The sequence below is a fragment of the Onychomys torridus genome, chromosome X (assembly GCF_903995425.1).
Source record: "Onychomys torridus chromosome X, mOncTor1.1, whole genome shotgun sequence".
NCBI classification, from domain to species: domain Eukaryota; kingdom Metazoa; phylum Chordata; class Mammalia; order Rodentia; family Cricetidae; genus Onychomys; species Onychomys torridus.
The window spans coordinates 52,329,800-52,352,493 of record NC_050466.1 but is presented as its reverse complement, the minus strand read 5'-3'; the positions used below and the strand labels follow the sequence as shown (position 1 = coordinate 52,352,493).

The following is a 22,694-nucleotide window of genomic DNA, read 5'->3' as shown; positions in this document are numbered from 1 at the left end:
TATTGAGACTTGCTTTGTGTCTGAGTATGTGGTCAATTTTGGACAAAGTTCCATGAGATACAGAGAGGAAGGTGTATTATTATTTTGTGTTTGGATGAAATGTTTTGTATATATCTTTTAGGTCCATTTGGTTTATAACGTCTGTTAGCACCAGCATTTCTCTGTTTAGTTTTTAGAAGGTAACATTGGAAGTGAAATCTAATGTTGGTAAACAAGCCATAGGAAAGTTCAGGAATATTCTTACACATAGATGAGGCAAGTACAAAGTACGGAGTATAGTCTCAGGAGCAGAGAGAAGGCCCCAGTAACTGCACAGAATATGGGCCCAGACAGGTGGCACAGGGCCATAGAGAGGGAACTGGAGCCACATCATACAGGGCTCTTATAAACTACTACAAAGGCTTTGGATTTTATTCCAAGTGCAACTAGAAAATATTTTAGGGATTATAGGTTGGTAGATCTATTAATTGTGATAATGAGAATGAAACAAGAACCTTGAAATGCCACATAAGTGCTATACCAAATGAGTTCTATCCAACTCATCATCACCTTTTTTATTTTTAAACTTTTAAAAATGTTTATTTTACTTTTATGCATATGAGTGTTTGGCCTGTATATGTGTCTGTGCATCATATGTATTCCGGTGCCCATGGAGGCTAGAAGAGGGCATCAGATCCCCTAGAACTGGAGTAACAGACCCTTGTGAGTCGCTAGGTGAGTGCTGAGAATGGAACTCAGGACCTCGGTAAAAGCAGCCAGTGTTCTTAACTGCTGAGCCATCTCTCCAGTTCCAATATACAGGGTTGTAAGCATTGGTGTGATCTATATTAGAAATGACCCAGACTGAGAAGGGTGAGTTGGGGTGATAGGATCAAAGTACATTGTGTACATGTATAAAATTGTCAAATAATAATTAAAATAATTTTTTAAAGAAAATAGACAGGAGGTGGTGGCATACGCCTTTAATCCCACCATTTGGGAGGCAGAAGCAGACAAATCTCTGAATTCGAGGCCAGCCTGGTCTACAGAGCCAGTTCCAGGACAGCCAGGGCTACACAGAGAAACCTTGTCTCGAAGAAAAAAAAAGAAAAAAAGAAAAGAAAAAGAAAAGAAAAAAGAAAAGGAAATAAAAAATAAATTAGAAATTGTTTTGTGGGGACTAAGCTGTAGACAAGAAGAAAATCATTCTCAGAGCTTTTGAAGGTGTGATTCAGAGAGAGAGGCTGGAGAGATAGTTCAGTGATTAAGAGAACTTGCTGCTTTTGCAAAGAACCTGGGTTAAATCCCCAGCACCCACATGAAAGTTTACAACCACCCATAACTCCAGTTCCAGTACCCATGTGGACACCAGGCACTGTACACTGTGGATGCACTTATCTGTAACCAGGTAGAACACTCATACACATAAACTAAAAATAAATAAATCTTAAACCAGATGGTGGTGGCTCATGCTTTTAATCCCAGCACTTGGCACGCAGAGAGGCAGGTGGTTCTGTGAGTTTGAGGACAGCCTGGGTCTCTCTCTCTCTCTCTCTCTCTCTCTCTCTCTCTCTCTCTCTCTCTCTCTCTCTCTCCAGGGTCTCACTCTGTAGCCCTGGCTGGCCTCAAACTCACTATGTAGACTAGGCTGGCCTCAAACTCACAGAGATCTGCTTGTGTCTGCCTCCAAAGTGCTGGGATTAAAGGCATGTGCCACCATGCCTAGCTAAGAGACCTTGTCTGGAAAAACAAACAAATTTTTTTTAATGTGACTGGCAGTAAAGAAGGCAAAAACATAGATGTAGGACCTATTTTAGAAGGAAATCTAAGTGGACTTGCTGATATAGCTCAAAGTCTTATTTCATTTCATTTATTTGTTGGTTTTGTTTGTTTTTTTTGTTGTTGGTTTTGAGATGATGTAAATTTGTCTGTCTGTCTGGACTAGAAGTGGTTATGTAGACCATGCTGACCTTCAGCTTAAGCAAAGAACTACTTCTGGGGCTGGAGAGATGCCTCAGTGGTTAAGAGTATTGACTGTTCATCCAAAGGACCCAGGTTCAATTCCCAGTACCTACATGGCAGCCTACAACTGTCTGTAACTCCACTTCCAGGGGATCTGACACCCTCACACAAACACACATGCCAACAAAACACCAATCAATGCACATGACCCCAACCATAAAATTATTCTCCTTGCTACTTCATAACTGTAATTTTGCTACTGTTAAGAATTGTAATGTAAATATCGGATATCTGATGTGCAACCCCCGTGAAAGGGTCGTTCTACCCACTAGTTAAGAACTGCAATCCTAAATGCAAGGATTTCAGGCAGGCAACACCACACCAGGCCAGTTTTTTGGTTTTATGTATTTTGTGGCTTTTTTTTTTTAATCCCCTTTTTTATTTTGTTTTGTTTTTGGTTTTTCGAGACAGGGTTCCTCTATGTAAGCTCTGGCTGTCCTGGAACTCACTATGTAGACCAGGCTGGCCTCAAACTCACAGAGATCCACCTGCCTCTGCCTCCCATAGCGCTGGGACTAAAGGCGTCCGCCACCAATGCCCGGCTCCTTAGATCCCTTTTAGAAACAGAAGAGAAAGCTGGGCGTGGTGCAGCACTTTAGAGGCAGAAGCAGACCTGATCAACCTTACAGATTGGGGAAGAAGCCTCTGGGTTGGGACTGACCCAATTTAGCAACTTTGTCGCCTGCCTATTCGCGCAGGTGCGTGTGGGATTGGCAGCCTGAGCGAGGGCGGAGCTTCCGGAGGATAAGGCGGGCTCAGGGCGATAGCAGTGGCGGAGGGGGCGGGCTGGTGACACGAGAGTGGGTTGGAAGGTGTAGACATGCAGGCAGCACATACAGGTTTAGACCACACTGCAGAAGGCGCTGATTCTTCGACCAGCCGCTGCTGTCCCGGTGATGCAGGCACAGTGGCAATTATTTCCAGTGGAGCTCATCCTGTTGCAAGAGCACCGGAAGTCTCCAATTCGAGCAAAAGCGCCGTGCCTTTAACCCAAAGGCCGGGAATCCGACATCATAGATTGTATCCTACCGGACAGGGACAACTGGGCCACCTTCGGGATGCTTGAGGCGGGAAAGGGGGTAGTCTGGAGGCGGGATGGGGGTAGGGGGCGGCAGGGAGAGCCATCAGGTGGAGGGGGGCAAGGGGACCCACTGATTAAGGTATGTTAACCACGGACGGTCTGGGCATAAGAAGAGAACAGGGGACGGGGACCGGTGGGTGGAGGGAAATGAGCAGGAATTGCCCAAACTGTGGAAGATGTAGTTTGGGGAGCTTAGACCAGATGAGATGGTTTTAGAGGTCCAAGGAAGCTAAGTTGATTCAAGATAGTGCCTTTCCTGAGTCTCCACCAGCGCCCTTACAGTGTCTTTCCCGACCTCTTTGGAGGCAGATATCGCCTGTGGGTCCCTAGCTCCTGATGCCGAACCGCACCAAGGACTTTTGAGGAAGGAGTTTAAAGTGAGCGGCTGCATTCTGGAGGTGTAAGTGCTGAAAGAGTCTGGCATGCTGGGTAGGTGATTGGGCTATTCTCCACCCAAGACTGCACTTCCTTAGAGATGGCACTCAAGGGTGACTTCTTAGGGGAGGCTTGGTGCACTGGACCAGTATTTACCTACAGGATATATGGTATAGTAGGTGCCTGAGGGGAGGCAGAGGCAAACAGATTTCTGTAAATTCAAGGCCAGTCAGGGCTACATCGTGAGGTTCTCTTCTCATTCCAAAAGGATAGGAATTACCATTTTGAACTTAATATTCTTTTTCCTTACTCGTAGACACTGGATCTCTGAAGACTCTCGCCTCCTCCGAATTTCCATCATGAACTTTCTTGACCAGCTTTCACTGGTGGTGAACACCATACAACGCTTTGGGCCCCCAGTTTCTCGTTAAGCCTGGCTGGGAAAAGGGACTCAGGTCTGACCTTATGTCCATTTCCTCCTAAGCAGTATACTTTTCCCTAGGAAAAAGATTCCAGGAATAGTAGCTGCTACTTAAATGTGGGGCCTATTTTTTTTTCCTGACTTGGTCCTCAGGCACTTAGGGGGCCACTTGTTTAGTCTGGTGCTTAAATGTTTGTTGCTGAAGAAAATAAAGCTGTGCTTCTAATCTGTATTTGAGTTTATTTTCAGCCTCTAGATTTTCTTTGACTTTTCCTTGTGTCAGAGGAGAGGCTCTGGAATTCAGGTATTTGTTAGTACAAGATCCTCCCAGATCCACCACTGCTTCCTTAACCCCCTCCCCAACTCTGTGTCTTCTTTTTAAAAACAACCCCTCAAGTCCAATTTGTGCGGTCCATGTACTACTCCTGGGTGTGGGGCCATCCACTGGAGCATGGTTGACTAAAAGGGGCCATACTCTTAAAGAAAACTGATTTTTTTCCCTCCCCCAGAAGCCATCTACTGTTAATAGCTCCCCAGTTATAGGTGGGAGCTCATGAACCTCTCCCCCTCAACACTAGACTGTTGTCTAGCTCATCTTGTACAGGTGTTATGATCCACAAAACAAGGCATTCTTTAACCTCTAGGCCAAAACAAAAAAAAGAATCCCACAAGCCAGGTGTTATTTTTCATCTTGTTTTTTGATAGTTCATGTGGTCCACGCTGGCCTGGAGTTTAGTGCGTAGGTGAGGCTATCCTTGAATTCCTGCTGCCACCTCCCAAGTACTAGAAGCAATCTACCCTGTTTTTTTATTTTTCTCATGTGTATGTATATGCATGATCCAGTGTCTATGGGTGCACCTATTGTATGTGTGGAGGCCTGAGATTAACGTTGAGAGTCTTTTTCTATCACTTTCCACCTTATTCAATAAAGCAGGGTTTTCCAGTTGAACCCAGAGCTTGTCTATATGACTCATATGGCTAATCCAGCTTGTCCCAGGATACCCTCATCTTTGCTTTCTGAATACTGCAATTACTATGTAAACTCTAGTCAAGTTTGTGTGACAAAGCTTTTAACCACTGAGCCATCTCCTCAGTCCCAAGCTATCCTTTTTTTTAATTGTACAGTAATCTTCACCATATATGCAACATTTAACATGTGTTGGGAGTAATTCACACACAGGTAAGTCCTCCCCAATTATAGTCCAATGAGTTGCCTCATCTTCAGAATTTGGGGTACAAGTGAAGCCACTGAAAGTTTTTCTTTTGTGCATGCCTGGTGCCTGAGGAAGCCAGAAGAGGGCATCAGATCTCCCAGAACTGGAGTTACAAACAGCTGTAAGTCACTATGTGGGTGCTGGGAATTGAACCTAGATCCTGTGTGTAGCATGAATCTTAAAGAGTCTTATTAATAAAATCAAACCTGAGGCCAGTTGTTGGGGTGAATGCTGGAAGATCAGAGAAGCAGAACAAACCACAGCTACCTCACCTCACCAGTTCCTCAGCTGATCCTGTTTCCTCAGACTGGAAGCCTCTGAGTCCTCACCCGAATGAATCTTAGCTGAACTGTGCTGCTCCAAAGCCTAAAAGCTTAACCAGCTAAAAGCTTCTAGTTTCTGGTCTTCACGCCTTATATACCTTTCTGCTTTCTGACATCACTTCCTGGGATTAAAGGCATGAGTCACCATGCCTGGCTGTTTCCAATGTGGCCTTGAACTCACAGAGATCGGGATGGATATCTGCCTCTGGAATGCTAGAATTAAAGGCGTGTGCAACCATTTTCTAGCCTCTGTATCTAGTGGCTATTCTCTGACCCCAGATACGTTTATTAGGATGCACAATATTTTGGGGAACACAATACCACCACACCTGTGGAAAAGCAACTGGTGCTCTTAACCACCCAGCCATCTCTCCAGCTCCAACTGAAGAATTTTTTTTAACACAGTGGGGACGTGTCTCTTATTTCTTAACAGCATCTCTTTGTCCCCAACTAATAATGTACTAAAAGGGGCAGGGCAGAAGCAGGAAGATGGGCATATCTGAGTAGAAACAGTATATGCAAGGAGAAGGAAGCAGATTTATTCAATCATGAAGCTAGAGCCACCAGGATTGCCTAATAAACTACCCATGGCCATGATCTTCCTCAAATCATCAGAAATCCTATAAAGAGTTATATTTCCTCCCACAGTCCAGCTCATCCATAGCCCAACAGGTATACCCACTTGCCCCAAAGACAAAGACATGCACTGACCCCATTTCCCAACATTTAATTAGGAAAAACTTAATAACAACAAAGAAAAACTCATGCAACAAAAGAAGAGTGAACTGGGGGTCTGGGACCATCAGACAGAGCCAGATTCCTCAGAGGCAGGAGACACAAAACAGCAAGGCACTGCCACCTTGGCTCCTAGGGGTCGGCACATGATGGGGCAGCTGAGGCTGAGGGGGTTCAGGGCAAGTGCCTACAACACTGAGGAAGTTTGGCAGTAGGGACACAAGGAATGTCCCAGAGGCCCAGGCCCAAGCACAACCTGGTTTTAGTTCTCTCAGAGACACAGGCCCCATGAACATGTGGTTTGACTCCTGAAACATCTGAAGAGGGATACTGGCCTGGCCAGGCCCTGCCAATCTGAGGGCAGCTTCAGATGTATTGTCTAACCCCAAATGCTGCTGGTACTGAGGCTCTCTTAGGGCAAGTGGGGCCTTACAGGGCAAAGGTGAGATGCCAGAGGCTGAGCGAAGGCTGGCAATGTCACAAAGGAATCAGGACAGGAAGTAGGGCCCAGATCAACCAAGGAGGCAGGTCTGTGAGGCTGGCAACATCCCATGGGGCATGTATATTTACATATGAAAATTAAGGTGGGGTTGGGTTAATAAATAGGTGGGTAGGGTATAAAGAGCTAGGAGGGCAAGGGCTCTGTTGACATGGAAACACAAGGGCAAGAGGGTGGGGGTATTGCTCTAGTGGGGAGAGCTCAGTCCTGTCACCCCCTCCCCCTGCAGGCCCCAAAGCAAGGCACTAATGAAGGGGGCCCAGGTGTGATGGAGGCATCTTGGCCTGGTAACCTCCCCAACAACACCAGATCTGGGTCTCAGCCCTGGAGACTCAGGCTAGAGCCAACCACTCCCCTGGCTGGGAGAATGGCTCAGAAGTGAGAAGCCCCCCCTCACCATCTCCCCACTCAGCTACTGCTGGACACCAGGCTGATGATCTGCTCCAGCTTCTGTCGAAGCTTGTGCTTCCGACAAGAGGCATCTCGGTCCAGCGAAGTAAGGATCTAGGAGATGAGGATCCATTGGAGCAGACCCGTGGCAGGGCTCCACTTCTGCACAAAGCCCTTGCTTCCCAGATGGGCTCTCCCCTCCCACAAGCTTCAGCACCTGTGCCAAGCTCAAGCTCCAAACCTTTAATTTCTCAGCAAACTACCTACTTTTCCTTGACTCCTAAACCATCCCTAACTACAGAGCAATCTTCTATCATGACTCAGCCATACTTGCTGTTATTGATTCCTGTTCCCTCCTGACCCAAACTCCAACATCTTCTTGGCAAATCTGGCCATTCCATCCTCCTTGATCCATGCAGGGGTCTGGCTCAGGATACAGGGCTGACTCCACCAGCCACTTCTGGGATCTCTCCCAGCCCTCTGCTAGTTCCCTGTGAGGGACTCAGAGTGCTGTGCTTGGCAAGATCTCCCACTATTGCCCCTTGATCTCCCTTGGTGAGGGTTTTTTTTTTTGAGACAGTATTTCACTATCTCTGACTGTCCTAGAACTCACTTTGTAGAGCAGGCTGGTCTTGAATCACAGCAATCTATGTGTTTCTGCTGCCTAAGTGCTGGGACTAAAGATATGTGCCACCATGCCTGGCCAGGGCTTAATCTTTAGTGTACCTGTGCACACATGCACATCTGTTATTTGTCTGTACACAAGGGTGCATGTAGGTACACATACCTGTGTGTGGAGTCTAGAGTTCAATACCACCTTGAGGACAGAAAGCCATCTATTCTTACTTGCCTTGCTGTCATTCATAGGGCACATTGCAGAAATTTGTATGTGTATGAGTGTTTTGCTTGCATGTATATCACATGTGTGCTTGATTCCCACAGAAGCTAAAGGAGGAGGATGGATTTCCTGGAACTGGAGCTAGAGGGCTGTGAGTTGCCATGTGGGTGCTGGGAATCAAACTTGGATCCTCTGGAAGAACAACAGCAAGTGCTCTCAACTGCTGAGTCATCTTTCTAGTCCATCCACCTTATTTTTGAGATAGAATCTCTCACTGAACATAGAACTCACTGACTGATTAGCTAGACTAGCTGACCAAGGAGCTGTGGGGATCTGCCTATCTCCTCTACCACTACCCCCAGTATAGGGATTATAGACACATGCCACCACATCCAATATTTTTTACATGGGTGCTTTGAATCCAAATTCAGGTCCTTGTGCTTTCATGGCAGATACTCGATCAACTGAGCCATTTTTCCATCCCCTTGGCTTAGGGCTTTAAATTCCATCTATGATTTCCAAAAGTACTTCCATCCTAGACTTCCCTTGATCTATACTCTTATACCCTGCATACTTGTCATTTTAAGTCTAGTTAGCAGGAGAATGGTAATTGGGTTCAACCTTCCCAATCTAACCCAATCAACTTTGACACTATCCCTGCTACCTATCCCAAGATGCTTTATGTTCCCTCAGTACTTTAGCACTTTCTATGGATGACTTGAGTGGTTCTGAAGATTCTGAAGATTCTTGGTCTTTGTTCCCTGGGCCTCACAAGGCTGTTCCATCTACAGTCTTTCTTGTGGTTTATAGTATTACTGTGTTTATAGCAGTGAACTTCATCCTGTCAGCTGCTTAGGCTGAAGAAGCCCTGCAGTCATCCTTGATTCCAGCTTGTAGCCGACATCCAGTTACTCAGAAGAACATGAATCCAGGCCTCCACAGCCTTATGTGTTTCTCTGTCTGTTGGCATCTCCAACCACAAAAGCCATAGGCCCTGCTAATAGCTGGATGCACCTACCTCTGGCCCCACTCCACACACCTTGGCCCACCCCTGCTGATTTTCCAGCCTTATAACTTTTACCCAGTGGGAACTCTATACTCCAGCTGGTGGTTTCTCTCATGTATTCCTTAAATCCCAGCATCTAGGGAAATTATTACCCATGTTGCCCTAGGCAAGGGGTAGAATGTAGACAAGATACAAGATGGATTTGGTGTCCCATCTTGCTCAAATCCTTGTGGCACTCCTCAATCCATCAACCTCCCTGCCTTTCTTTGTCTTTAATTGCATCATCAGAACCATGCAACTGGGTGTCTGGAAGGTGCATCAACATACCTCCTGACGGTACTTGGTGACATAGAAGTAGAGCTCACTGAGTGCACTTAGGACATTGAAGTCATTGGCATGGAGACGGGACTGTTCCACCAGATAGGCATCCATGTCCTGGTCACTGATTGATGCCATCTTTGCGATATCTCGGTAGTACCTGCAGAGACCATGGGTAAGTCAATCATGCATATGTCACAAAAGCCAAAACTCATGTCATCAGTGTTAGGCCAGCCTCAGACTGGCTATTTAGGTAGGCAGTTGCAGCCTGCCACCACGCACATACAGCAGTCTCCCAGGGCCCACCTCTCCACCCAGCTCTTGTAATTAGGGATGTCCTTGGCATAGAGCAGCTTGTTGGAAGGGGAGTCCTTGCCCAGACGGTGCTCTGATGTAGAACAGGAGTCCATGAAGGTCTGGGCCACCACTGACAAACAGGCATCTGTGATGCTATTCTTGTGGATGTCAAACACAAACTGTGGGTTCTTGATCACATTCACCCAGAAACGTAGAGGTAAGCTGAACAGAGGGACATACACTTGAGACTTCCCAATGGTCCCATGTGCCCCCTTCCCCCCAATGCCTTCCTTCACACCTCGTTCCTGTCTGGCCAACTCATGTCTTCTCCTGACGTAACAGGAAGGGCACATTTAGGGTAAATAGCTTTTTCTTTAACTTTCTACTGGACTCAGGCAATGAGAAGTAAAAATAGATGGCTTTCTATCCTCGACCTCTACCCCTGAAGTTTCCACTATCTCTACCTGTGCCAAGCCATCAATATCTCTACCCTGTGCAGGGCCTTGGAAAAAAATAGCCAATCACAGTGCTAGACTAACAATTTCCATCTGCACATCCCAGCAGTACCCACCTTCTATATACTCATACTCAGTTCTAGGCCAAGCCACTGTCCTATCTCTCCTGCCTGAAAGGCTATGCAGCTCTCAGTCAATCTGCCTCCATGGGCATTGGGGCTTGGCTAAGTCACTCTTTCTCCCACCCATCCTCAAAATGGCCAGCAGCAGCCAGGAACTGACAAGTACCAGTTGCTTTTCCAGGTGTGGCGCACATCAGGGTCACTGATCTGGCGCTGGTCAGCCTGTTCGTCCAGGAAGTCAAACATGTACTTGATGGCCAATGGTAAGGCTGAGCCCCGGTGGGCTGTACTGAACACAGTTTCAAACAGGTCATCTACAAACTTTTGCAATGTGCCCTATGAATGACAGTAAGGCAACTATGTCAGGAAGTTCCCCAAATCCGACAGGGGCAGAAAAGCTCAGTAAAGAACTCCTCTAAAGAGCCAGCATTCCTAAAATGGACCTGCTCTTGACCTCAGGCCTAGAGATCCTACTGCAAAGGCCCTGAGAAAGTGGCCCCTGCCTGGTAAGACCAGCTTATCTCATGGTTAAGTCTGGGCTAGAAAGTGTCTATGCAGATACCAAGGGAGCCTGGGGCAGGCCCACACCTTGGTGGCCAGCAGCCTTGTCAGATATATTTCTGAGACCATCTTGCTGCCACGGTCTCCTTCTCGGTGATCAGCATGGTCGTGGTTCTTCACCAGATGCCACAGCTTGGTGCCCGCCTCCTGGTCAGGTGTGAGCATAGGTGCTCGGGAACGGAGGCTATCCGGGCTGCTGGCAGCACGGAGCAAGCTCTCTAGGGCAGAGGACAGATGTGAACCTTAGGCCCCTAAAGGTCCTGGCCATTACCCACCCTCATGCTCCACTCTCCTCTAAGAGCCCAGGAGCCTTTGTGGAACCCAACTATTCTTGCCACCCCTCCCTTCTGCACTACAGAACTGGAGACCACTCAGGGGCCCAAAATAATGGTCTTTCCAGTTGGGTCAAGACAGCTACTTGGGACTTCCTAAGATGGCTTATATAGCCTCAAAGGACACAGGGCCAGTAGAAGCCACCATGATGAGGATACCTACCGTATCGACTGAGTGAACGGGTGAAGGTGAAGGAGTTGGCCATGTTATAGGCAGATACTTGTTTGGGCACCAGTGCTACTAAGGAGCCATCTGTTACCTGGAGGTCCAAAGACAAAGAAGGGGCAGTACAGGAAGCCAAGGGGCTACCACCCATCCAGAATCTTCAATGTACATATGTATATGTACAACCAAGGCTCTATGAGGAGAGCTCATGAATATAGGGATAAGGGCTGGGAGTAGACCTGGCCACTACTAAGTGGCCCTGGGAGTGTACAGGCTCCCAGTTCCTCACCTGGTAGTGGGCCAATGAATTGACCCTCTTCCAGTCACACTCTATCTTTGTAGTTACGTCCTCATCTTGAAGGATGATTCGGGCCATGCGGCCCTGGCGCCATTCTGCAGGCCACAGTCAGCTCTTAGGGACATTTACACCACAAGGCCTAAGGCCCACTAAGGAACAGAGCTCAGGTATAGAGTGTGAGAGCCCCCTGGGAGGGATTGGAAGGTCAGGGGCTAGGAAAAAAGGGAGAGACCTTACCCAAGTCCATGTCCTCAGCTTTGGGGCGCTGAGAATATGGGATACCCTTGTACACAGTATCCAACAGCTTGTCTTTGGCCTGGGTGATGCTGTCACAATTGAGAACCTTCACAGGTACCTGAGCACTGCCCTCGCTCTCCGGGCACACACAATGAAGAGTCTAAGAGTAAAGGAACCCCTAGCATTAATCCTGAGCAAGGTTCCTCCACCCCATCTGCTGCTTACATGGCCCCATGCTCACCAGGGTCTTATAGTCGATCTGCTGCCGGATGAGCTTGTCCTCACTTAAGGAGTATCGGGCCTCGCCTGTTATGGCATCAATGGGACCTTTCTCCATCTGTTGCTTGATGGCGCAGTACAGCAGGAAAAGTGGCTCCCCGGCACACTCCTGCATCCAGGGTCAAGGGCATAGCTGGCTGCCTGTCTGGCTTACCAATCAACTCACTGTACCCACCCCTGAACATTCCTCCCCTGCTGCCCAGTCCCCCTAAGCACACCTTCAGGAACTTATGCAGTAGGAATGTGAACCAGTTGGTGAGCATCTTCTCAGCCACTGACTCTGTCCTGTGGCAAGAGATAGGTCCTAAGGCCCTGGCCTGGCTAGGGTGGGGCTTGAACAGACGGAGGGGCCTGAAATAGGAAATGGAGGAGTGGGCTGGGGGAGAGGCCAGGCAAGACAGTCACATACCTGCGCAATAGCAGCTTTGGGTGGTTCTTGCTCTCAAGGTTTTTCTCTATGAGGTCAGCCAGCAGTTGCTTGAGCAGTCCAGTGGCATAGTCAAGCCGGCTCTGCAGGGCCACCATGGTGAGTGAGGCTACAGTGCCACGGTCACGCATGGAGAAGCTGCTCTGGGCCTCCAAAGTATGGATGAAGGTGAGCAGGAAGGCACGGCTGTGCAGCAGCTGCCCAAATAGGCGCAGGGCCTTCTCCACGTTGGGGGGAGTCTGTGGGGACCAGATAGTCTCAGAAGGTAGGTAGTGGTGGCTCTGGGGGAAATAGAACATGGACAGGTGGCAGGGGGGCTCACATCCAGCTCCTTGAGCACTGGGTGGGCCTCAATGCCAGGAAAAAGCACACGCACGGCATAGGTCCGATAGTCCAAGAAGGGAATCTGCACACCATCCATGTGGTTTGTCAGTTCGTTGATATCTGTCTGCAGCTCAGCAAAAGCTGGGGGAAAGTAGAGAGGAATGAGTTGAGCAAGAGGCAGGAAAGTCCCTCAGCTCTCACATACTGTGGTACACTCCCGGCTTTAGGCACCTTCTTTGCACTCCAAAGCCACACGAGACTCCAGGTTGTCCATCTGTAGCTGGAGCCGCTTGAGTGTTCGGTCTGCATCTTGAGTCTTTCGCTTGTAGGCGACCAGCACGGCAGTGATGGCCAGCAACAAGAGCCCACCCCCTGCTGCCAGCCCCACTATAGCCGGTAAGGTCAGTGCCCGATCAGCAGTGATATGCAGGGTGCCCAACCAGAACTCCAGGCCACCCACCAGCACCTGTAAGGGCAGGCTCAAGGTGAACCAACTCCCATGTACACCCAAGGCTGCCCTGGTGGCCTGCCAAGCCTATACGCACCATGACAGGCTGCCGGCCTGTCTGGCTGGGGGAATCACACAGAAGTTGAGTATCTGAGACAGTTAGTGCACACGGCTGTCCTCCAATCAGTACTGTATAGTTGAGGCGGGAGCTGCCAGCTGCAGCAGGGATCAGGTTCTTGCCCTAGCAGTGGATAACCCACACAGAGATAGTCAAGCTCTCCAGCTCTCTGCTCCTCCCCTCCTTCCTACTCCCTCCCCTATCCAAGCACCTTCAATACAACATGTGAGCCAGGCTTGACATCTAGCACACCAGATGGCCCAAGTGGTTCAAAGCTAGGATCGGGGTAGTAGGTAAAGGAAGAACGGTTGAGGGAGCGGGCTGTCTGCACATGATCCAGCAAGAAGCCAAATTCATCAGGGTGCTCGCCTTGGGCCTGAGGCTGAGGACTCCCAAGGAAGATGCCAGGGGCCTTACATAGCATTGCAGTGTCATTGATCACCTGGCATGTCTGTGGAGACAACAGCAATCACCTCAGTGCATGATGCCTTGAGTAAGAAGCAAGGATGGGAGATGGGTGGGAAGCTGCTACTCACATTAGTAGTCTCAATACCACGGTACTTTGCCCGTACACGGGGTTCCTGCACCGTCAGCAGATGGGTTCCACTCACAGTGATGGCAGTACTTCCACTGCAGAGATGGGTAAAGGTCTCAGGCTCCCTCCCCCACCCGGCCCTGAAGTTACCAAGATTTTTCTGAAAGCTCAGAGCCTCTAACCTCGTATCATTTAGCAGGTGCCAGGCTCTATATGGGCAGGACAACTCTGTGCCCCTATTGATGCGGGTTTAGGAATGATTTGATACCCCAAGGCCCCAGTAACATGTAAGGCCCCAAGAGAGACACTCAGAGCCCCAACTCAGTCTTCAACCCCATTCTCCTCAGAGTCTCACTTGATGATGCTCCAGGTGGGCTCAAGGTGTGTGACGGTGGGGTCCTGGGTGTAGGTATAGATGACTCCAGGGCTGGAGATGTTGGCATGGTCGATGGCAAGGGTGATAGGGGCCTGACTGGGGCCCAGGGTGGAGACAGGTGAGATACACACGATTGCCTCAGCATCTCTCCTACATAAGTACACAGGTAGGCTTGAAACAGGTTGCCTGGCACCTTCAGCTACCCTGTCCCCACAGCCCTCCACATAATGCTCAACTCTAGACTGCTTGTGCTCAGGCCCACCTTACAAACTGGCACTCGCCATCTCTTACAATCACTGTGACCCTGCTGCCAGCATCCAGAGAAGTTCCAGAGATGGTGAGCCGAGAGCCTCCAGAAGCTGGGCCTCGAGTAGGACTCACACGGTCAAATGTTGGGGTCTGGGAAAGAAGCAGCCCTTGAAGGGAGATAGGAACTAGCCCCACCCAAGGGCCACTCCAAATTCCCCCAGATAGGGGAGGGAGAAGGCTTAAGGAAGGGGAAGGGACCAGTAGGCCACGTACCACAAAGCTATAGAGCTGCTGGGACTGTGTGCGGAAGTCAGCTGAACAGTCACCTACACAGAGCTCAGCAGGCCCAGGTGGTGGGCTAGGCACCAGCGATTCTTCCATCTCACATACGATCCTAGGAGTCACAGAAGGTCAGGACCAGCTGTGGTACACAAGGACAAGTTACTCATATGGCCACACTCACCTTTCAGCACTGACATATTCAGTAGGGATGGAGTTACAACGTACACCAGCTACTCGAAGGCCAACCTCACGGGAAGTGAGGCCCAGGTTCTCACCCACAATGGTGACCCGGGTACCACCCTCCTTGGGTCCTGTGAGTGGGTGGATCTATAGAGCAGGATAAGAGGCAAAAAGATCAGGCCAGACTCATACATGCCCAGCAAGCAAGGTAGGACTAGTAGGTAAAGCTAACCTGGGTGATTCGGGGATGGCTGCATCGGGCACCCTTCTGGCTTGGGTGCATCCAGTTGCTCTTGGGAGCTGGGCAGTGAGCCCGCAGTTGGCACCTGTGCTCTGAGATGCACCAGCCACAGTTGAACCGGGGATCAGCCTTGAGGCAGAGGCCACAGCTAGGCCGCTGAGCCCAGCACTTGTAAAGAAGGGCTGCAGGCACAGGGGACTACTGATGGAGCAGACAGTGGCAGAGAAGCAGGGGGCTCTAGGGCCTCCAGATTTGCCCCCAGCATTGTCAACCCTATCCCAGGAACATGCTCCTTGGACCCATGTCATCCCTCACCTCGGAAGCTGGGAGGCTTATCAATGGGGAAATCTCCATCCCAGACCACAGAGAAATCCAGTTCGGTGTCACCAAACTCATCACCTTCATAAAAATACTAAGGAAAATGGAACCACATGAGTAAATAAGATGAGCAAAATCCTTGCCCAACTTAGGAATGTCTGGTAAAAAGACTAAGAAGGGCCTGCCAGAACCAACCAGAGGCTTCCAGATCAGTAAGCTGAGCATACACCAAAAACAAAAAATAAAAACCAAACCACCACCACCACCACCACCAACAACAACAAAAAACCTAACTATCCCTGGCTAGCCCACCCTGGACCTCACCGAGGCATTCTGGCACTGTACACTGCTGCTATTAAAGCGCACTGCAGGTACCCGATGCTGCCGACCCTGTACACGAACCACACATTCATAATTTTTCTGGCCTGACTGAGGCTGTGGCAGGTTCTTAGCCCGCAGGGTTAGAGGCTGCATGACACCCACAGGGATCAAAAGGTCTCCTCGAGGTAGGATCTCAGGGCAGCCCTGGGAAGAGAACAACTGTCAGAGGCATGCTGGGCTATCCACCTTTCTCCAGGCCCAAGGAGATGGGAGAGCAAACAAAAAAAAAAAGTGAGAGACCAGCCCCCAAGGAGCCCAGCCTTTTGCTGGGCTGCACCACCTCACCTCAGGGCTGTGGACCCTGCCTTCCTGGAAGGAGCACTCGTGTGGGTGGCTGGTACACACATGACGGTACTTACACCAGTGGCAGGGGTAAGGGCTGCCAACACAGGACATGCACCTGGAGAGGGAAGTGGCTTCAGAAATAACAGAGAAGGTCATATCACCCTGTTATCATCATCCTACAAAATGCACTGGGGAACAAATAAAGGGACAGGCAGAACCTGCATAAGCCACACAGTGCACATCAGGATTGACTGGACAGAAGTGGGGACAGAGCAAGAAGACACAACAGCTCATCCCTGAAGCCCTAGAGACAGCCTGCAAATTTTATATATCCCAGAGCACCTATCTATCCCCTGGGCTAGGGACAGATTCTGGACCAGGTACTTACGACTGGAGGGCACTGCAGTTGTAGAGGACAAAGTCAAGCCCAGCAAACCTCACACCAGTCTCCATGGAGAGCAGCTGCAGTCGCACAGTATGAGTGGCCCCTGCAGCAAGCCAGATAGCCATTACCAACTAGCCTGGTATCCTGCCCTACCCCCCAACACCCAAAATAGCCTCAGTCCACTGACCATGCCCTCTGGTAAGTATCTGGAGTTCCTGAAGGGATGGGGAAGGGCAATGCAGCTCTCCAGAGGGCAACAGAACAGCCTCACTTTTAGTCACCTCCTCAAATGAACAGCTCACACCCGCACTGAGGTCTGGCACGTTGCGCATGGCTACCGTCAGCTGGGGGAGGCAGAGGGCTCAGAGCAGGGACAGGGTGTACCCCTTCCTCATGAAGCACACGTGGACCCAAGTACCCTCCATATTGCTTACCTGCACCCCGGGGGTTGTCACTGACACATTATTGGGCCGGACCTGCACCTGTACGCATTTGTTCAGCTCCTCTGCAAAGCCATGTGGTACAGACGCACCTAGACAGGCCCCTTCACGGCAGCACCTGCATGGGGACAGGCCAGAGCAGTTTTAGCATTGTCCCAGGAGGGCCCAGATGGGGGTGCAGTAAGAGGCTGAGTGGGGCAGAGGACAGCATACCCAGCTCCTACTGCCAGGCAACAGTGTGCCTTGGCCTCATCCCCTGAGATCCAAGGGACGTCACTCAGGGTGGAAGTTCCGCTCATTAGCTGGAGAAAGTGGAGGGGAAGGGAGGGAGGGGAAGGCTCAAGGCTGGGGGAAACTGGGCAGGTGGGTGAAGGAAGGTATAGCAAGTATGGCTGGCTCCTGTCCAGCTGGCAAGGCCCTCCTAAATCCTTCTGTCTCCCAAGATAATGGCCCCAGGGAGCCCATTGCTGCCCCACGTCCCTCACCCACTGCCCTCACCTGTGCTGTAGCACACACCAACCACAGTGTGGGTCCCCTGAGCCCAGGCATGCAGCGCAACTCAGATACTGCTCACAGGTCTCCACCGGGAGTTGGCTCACCTGGGGACAGCCACATCAGCACACAGCCTACCCCTGCCCCACCATCCACCACCACCCACCACGAGCCCACCTGCTTCTCACTCAGGAGGTAGATGTGCCGATGGTCAGGGCTAAAGAGCAGGTCTCGGAGTATGGGGCTGCCCTCCACTACAGAGACAGTCTCATACAGCTGGGCATCTTGAGAGCCATCGACCCGCACCTGAGCCACAAGACCATGACAGAGAAATGACAGGCCAGCTTCACACTACCATAGCTCCCTGCACCCAGAGCATCCTCTTCAGCCAGGGACTTTCTAGATTGCAGCTGAGCTGAAGTCAGGCAGGACCTCCTTGAGCCTACACTCAGTTTGAAGGCCCATAGCTCCAATGGCCACAGCCTTAGGCTAAGGCAAAGGCTACCTTGGATTCAGCTAAAAAAAAAAACAAACACTGGTGAAGGTAGATGGCAGAGGAGCCACCCAAGGAGCAGGACTCAGCTCTTGGTGCCTAACCTTGAAAGTCATCATACCCTGTTCAGGGTTATCCACGCTCATGTGCACATTCTGTTCCCCAGCCCTTCTTTCCGTGTGTGAAAAACATTCCCTATCCCATAAGACAAGGGTTCTAGGACCAACCTTCTTGAGATTACCACTGCGCGTACCGATGAAAACCACAGAGTGCTGGTGGTAGGTATAGGCAGCTACACTGGCCATGCCATCAGTGCTGTCAGCCAGAAGGGGTAGCCCCTCAATCACATGTAGGCCGCCCAATGGTTGATTCAACACTAACCCACAGAAGTTTCCATTGATCTGCATGGGCTGGTGACACAGGAGGGGTGAGTGAGAGTTCAAGATAGACAGATGCTATTAGATCTAATGTTCTGTAAAGAAACAGAACCTGGAAGCCACTGCCCTCCAGACACACCTGACAGTTTGCCCTAGGATCCCATGGGAAAATGGGGCTGGGGATGGAAAGCAGGGAAAGAGAGGAGAAGCTTGGGTCTACGAGACTTGATATAGGGCAGGGAGCAACCTGGGAATTAATATAGAGTCAGGAAAATGAAAGTGGCAATATACAAACAGGTCACTGGCCATGACATAAAAAGAGTAAAGCTCTCAAGAAAGGTAAAGCGGGTGTCAGAACAAAGGTGTCACTCCCAGGACCATGCCAAGCCTGGGAGTGGACAGACAGCCACCCAGAAGGGCAGAAAGGCACAGAGCTGTCATGTCTAGCACAGGGACAGCAGAGCAAGCAAAGGGCTCACAGTGTTGATGCATGGCAGCTCCTTATTCAGCAGCCAGGGCAGGGCCAGTGTGCCCTCCCCACGGTAGCATGATTGGATTCGGCGCCGGATGTGGGCATTGATGTTGCTGAGGGTGAAGAGGCAAAGAATGGTCTGCCGAGGTGGGCTGGCTCGGTTCTTCTGGCCCTGAGAGAAGATGGTGAAGAGGACATCCTCATCGGCTGGCACACCCAGAGCCTGAGCCAGTAGCAGGCCAGGCTTGGCCAGGTGGGCACTCTGCACCAAGCGGTACTCCACACCACGCCAGGAGCAGCCAATGGGAAACTCTACATAAGAGTAGAACTCTGAGTCTCCTGAACACATGCGCACGATCTTGGATGTGAAGAATTTCTCGCCTGCTGTATCCAGCAGCGTCTGCTGGGTGTCCAGCTGCAGTGTTAAGAAGTACACGAAGGAGGCACTGACAAAGCCATATATGTAGTAGATGTCAAAGGCGGGGTATAAGGAAAGTGTGTCTGAAGGGATCTTGATCTGAGAGGAGACAAACTCATCCTGGTACACCTGGAGAGTAGAGCAAAGTATGAGTATGGGATAAAAGCCTGCTCCCTACAACACCTTGACTTCCCAACCCTGCTCTAACAATGTGGTCTTCTAAAGGCTTCCCCTGTGATCTCCCACATGCCCTGCCTGGATAATTACTGGGATCTATGCCACAGAGTGCAAGGTGAATTTCTACCCATTTTCCTGTCCTCAGCAGCTGGTCTACATCTCTGTGACAGTGATGGGTCACAAATTCCCCTCTCAAACCAAAGCTTTCCTTCCCAAGAAGCAGGGCCAAGACTGAGGGAAAGGAGTAAATAAGACCTGGACTCATAAGAAGCAGGGGAAAAGAGGACAGAACAAACAGGCATGGCTCACCCACCAGACTGAACATATCTGCACTGTCTTCATCATCGATGAGTTTACGGGAACTCAAGGTGGGAAAGTATTCAGACTTGCCATCAACAGCAGTGCCCACAAACAGCTTGCTAGCCCCCTGGCCCTGTTCAACAATGACGCCAGCCATGGAGTCAGGCTCCTGGGCCCCTGACAGGTAGTGCTCCTTGCGATGATGGGGCTCACCCAACTTGAAGAGATCATCCAGACGCAGGAATTGGCAGATGCCCTGCCAGATGCTGCCACAAGCTACCAGGCGGCGGGCTGCATAGTCTATAAGGAGCAGCTTGTTCACATTGTCCACAGGCACCAGGCGGTGGGAGCACACACGCATGCTAGGGGGTGGGTAGCAACGAGCATTGTCCTCAATGGGCCCTGTAACATGAGCCCGTAGCTCAGTCAGGTTTGGAGCCAGCTTGAAAACTCGGTTCACTGCACCTACAAACACCTCCCCAGTCACTCGGTGAACAGCCAGGTGAGTCAGTGTGGTATCTGTCACCACAAAGGTACGAAAGGGCCTGCTGCTACCCAGGCACCCTCCTATGGTGAAGAATAGCAATGGGAGAAGGCAGACAGTGGGCATGACCGGCAGCTGTACCAGGGACAGGCCTGAGGAGAAACAGCAAGTGGGAGTCAGAAGCCCCAGGGTCAAGCTGCTCTCCCTCCCCCTGACCTGCCTGGCCCAGGGACCCTGACAGGCCAGGCTCCATGCCAGAGGGGCAGGGCAACTCATCCAACATGACAGAGCCCCAGATGGTGACTGAGGCTGGGAGAGGGGAGGGGCCTCTAATAGGGCAAATGAATGAGTAACAAGCACAGGCAAGCTTGGAAGCCATCAATCATCCCCCACCCCTGTACTGGAAAAAAGCCAAGAGGCCTTGTCTCAACTGGGCCACACCCAAGGGGACAGCAGAGCCAGATGCTTGAAAAGATGGGGTGGGAGGCCATCTCAGAACTGGGACCCAAATATTACATACCAAGGCTGAGAGCAGTTGATGGCACAGGAGAGCATTAACAGGGAAGCCTAGACCCCAAATACCCCTTGCCTGAGCTGGGGAAGGAGAAAAACAGGGAGAGAACAATCACAAGCTGGAGTGGGGGAAGCTTCTCTGTGAATGGCACTGCCAACAGGAGTCCTAGAGCAAAGCTCTGGAGAATAAAGGCCTGAGGCTGGTTTCAATGCCACCACTTCTCCAGCTCATGGCCTCAGGTGATTTCTCCTGGAGGGCCTTGGCTGCCTATCCAGGAGTCTGCTGTCTGGCCTTTCTGCTGCAACACAAAGCCAAGACTCTTACCAAGACAGACATAAGTCAAGCTTTAGTCAGATATAGGCAGACAGATGCTCTGCCAGGCCTGTGTGGCTCTCTCTGAAGATCCAGAGGTTAGTCAGAGAGGGGTAGGGGAAGAGGGGTCTAAGCCACTTTTGAGAGTCCCAGAAGTCTTATATGTAGGAAGCAGCATCCCCAAATACAGTTGAAGCCTTAGGGATATGGGGCAAGGCCTATATGGACAGGGACAGTTCTGGCACTTCACCCCCAGGCCACACCCAACCAGCCCCAGGCTGCAAAGACAGCAGAGCAGTCTCTGCAGTCAGTGCTACCGTCTCACTGCCCAATTCCCAAGAAACACAGGAGGAACTCAGCACGGGGGGGGGGGGGGGGGGGGGCAGGGGGCGGCGGTACAGAAAAGAAAAAAGAAAACCAGCATTTGCTGGAACAGGGAGCAATTCCAGCTTGAAATCGCCAAATTTCAGCTCAAATTGATTAGCTCTCTGGGGTTCTTTTGTCAGGTCTGCATCCTGGACCCCTCATGCAACAGCCAGAAGAAGAATAGAAGGCGAAAGAGAAAAGCAGCTGCATCCTGCCCTCACCTCTTTTACACTCTACAGAAAGCCAATTTTAGAAACCCACCAGGGACAGATTGGGAGGGAGACCAGGAAAGTCGTGATTTGCAGCACAAGACCCCACCCCAGCCCCCACCTCTAAGTGGCAACCTCAGGCATCACAGACGTACCCAGCCCCTCTGCTACAGCTCTGCCAGCAAAGAGCACGATAATGAGGAAAGCTCTATACAGATATGTGGGTCCACAGCCCGCTCTCCCACAATGCTCGGCACTATGCTACCAACCCAGCCAACCCTGCCCCCATCGGGGGCACCCCTGGGCAGACCTGTGGAGACCTTAGTCAATGCAGAGGCTACAGCAATGCTCAGAGCTGCTGCTGCTCCTCTACAAAACGGTCTCATCAGGCAATGGGGCTACAATCAATCGAGTTGGCTGTCTCTTCCTGCTCAGGGGACCTAATGCCTGGTGAACCTCGAGAGGCAGGGACAGAGCCTCACCCCTGAAACTATCTGGACCCCCAGGCTGTCTGAATCTCAGACATCCATCAGACTACTGGTACACGAGTTGTAAGGATGGCAGCCACCTACCTGTCCCTCCAACGCCGGTGACTCGGGGTGGCCACCCCTGGCCACGTGGACGTGCCCCGTGCCCTATAGCAGCCCCACTCGCGTAGCCACGCAAACCCGCGCGCCGCGATAACTGCAACCGCTGTCGCCCACACACTGGGCTGGCCCGAGGCCGCCTGGGCCTTTTAAACCTGGACTGTACCACCACACCGGGAGGGGGCCTGAGAGGCAGAGCGCATGGGAGTGAGGCCGCTGGTCCCTGGGGCCCGGGACTCTAGTGCACAGCACGAGCCGCCCATGGACTACTGGGGACCTCTTCCTGAGAAATTACCTCCTTCGCTCAATGGCTGAGTCCTAGGCGCTTGCCTCTGTATACTCCCAGCTCCTCGCTTGCTGCTTTCAGCAATCCTGGAATCCGCGCCACACCCCCTTGGTCCTGGAGAGCAAGCCAGCTCCTCCTCCCGGAGCCTTGGGCCACCTGCTGCGGTCGCAAGATTTTGCTTGGACCGGCCTATCAAAAGCACACTAGCAAAGACTGTGCCCTAGTTCAGGGCTCTTTCCCCAATGATCTATAAACTGGAAGGCTAATAAC

The 22,694-nt window shown here is 50.9% G+C and overlaps 2 protein-coding genes across 4 annotated transcripts; one reads left to right on the top strand and one right to left on the bottom strand.

The window, feature by feature from the left end:
• Positions 1-2,763: 2,763 nt before the first annotated feature.
• Lage3 (L antigen family member 3) lies at positions 2,764-4,110 on the top strand. Its single transcript, XM_036175030.1, has 3 exons — positions 2,764-3,021; positions 3,354-3,482; positions 3,774-4,110. Exons 1-3 carry the CDS (start codon positions 2,822-2,824, stop codon positions 3,886-3,888), a joined length of 444 nt encoding a protein of 147 aa, XP_036030923.1. The 5' UTR covers positions 2,764-2,821; the 3' UTR covers positions 3,889-4,110.
• Positions 4,111-5,932: 1,822 nt separating this feature from the next.
• Positions 5,933-22,392, bottom strand: Plxna3 (plexin A3). 3 transcript variants are annotated; one of them, XM_036174332.1, is made up of 34 exons: positions 22,124-22,392; positions 20,671-20,744; positions 19,680-20,302; positions 18,779-19,318; positions 18,150-18,332; positions 17,607-17,735; positions 17,436-17,536; positions 16,932-17,055; positions 16,685-16,841; positions 16,501-16,600; positions 16,113-16,227; positions 15,771-15,971; positions 15,444-15,540; positions 15,120-15,310; positions 14,889-15,034; positions 14,699-14,819; positions 14,439-14,575; positions 14,156-14,326; positions 13,802-13,895; positions 13,477-13,716; positions 13,245-13,388; positions 12,931-13,165; positions 12,752-12,840; positions 12,358-12,656; positions 12,167-12,233; positions 11,911-12,057; positions 11,670-11,829; positions 11,424-11,527; positions 11,132-11,228; positions 10,664-10,854; positions 10,242-10,411; positions 9,508-9,720; positions 9,211-9,361; positions 5,935-7,153 (listed from the first exon to the last, which is right to left on the bottom strand). In XM_036174332.1, exons 3-34 carry the CDS (start codon positions 20,274-20,276, stop codon positions 7,058-7,060), a joined length of 5,607 nt encoding a protein of 1,868 aa, XP_036030225.1. In that variant the 5' UTR covers positions 20,277-20,302; positions 20,671-20,744; positions 22,124-22,392; the 3' UTR covers positions 5,935-7,057. The 3 variants fall into 3 exon arrangements, with proteins under 3 accessions (XP_036030224.1, XP_036030225.1, XP_036030223.1); XM_036174330.1 differs by having other exon boundaries at positions 12,358-12,614; positions 12,698-12,840; positions 22,124-22,391; XM_036174331.1 differs by lacking the exon at positions 20,671-20,744 and having other exon boundaries at positions 5,933-7,153; positions 12,358-12,614; positions 12,698-12,840; positions 22,124-22,391.
• Between the last annotated feature and the right edge of the window lie 302 nt (positions 22,393-22,694).

What these genes read in the sequence shown, in the direction of transcription:
- Lage3 (XM_036175030.1), top strand. Translation starts at nt 2,822, where the DNA reads ATGCAGGCAGCACATACAGGTTTAGACCACACTGCAGAAGGCGCTGAT. An exon ending in GGAATCCGACATCATAGATT is followed by an intron (nt 3,022 to 3,353) that starts GTATCCTACCGG and finishes AGTCTCCACCAG; the next exon opens with CGCCCTTACAGTGTCTTTCC. An exon ending in AGCGGCTGCATTCTGGAGGT is followed by an intron (nt 3,483 to 3,773) that starts GTAAGTGCTGAA and finishes CCTTACTCGTAG; the next exon opens with ACACTGGATCTCTGAAGACT.
- Plxna3 (XM_036174331.1), bottom strand. Translation starts at nt 20,276, where the DNA reads ATGCCCACTGTCTGCCTTCTCCCATTGCTATTCTTCACCATAGGAGGG. An exon ending in GCCATCCCCGAATCACCCAG is followed by an intron (nt 15,035 to 15,119) that starts GTTAGCTTTACC and finishes CCTGCTCTATAG; the next exon opens with ATCCACCCACTCACAGGACC. An exon ending in CAAGGCTGCTGGCCACCAAG is followed by an intron (nt 10,412 to 10,663) that starts GTGTGGGCCTGC and finishes TGTCATTCATAG; the next exon opens with GGCACATTGCAAAAGTTTGT.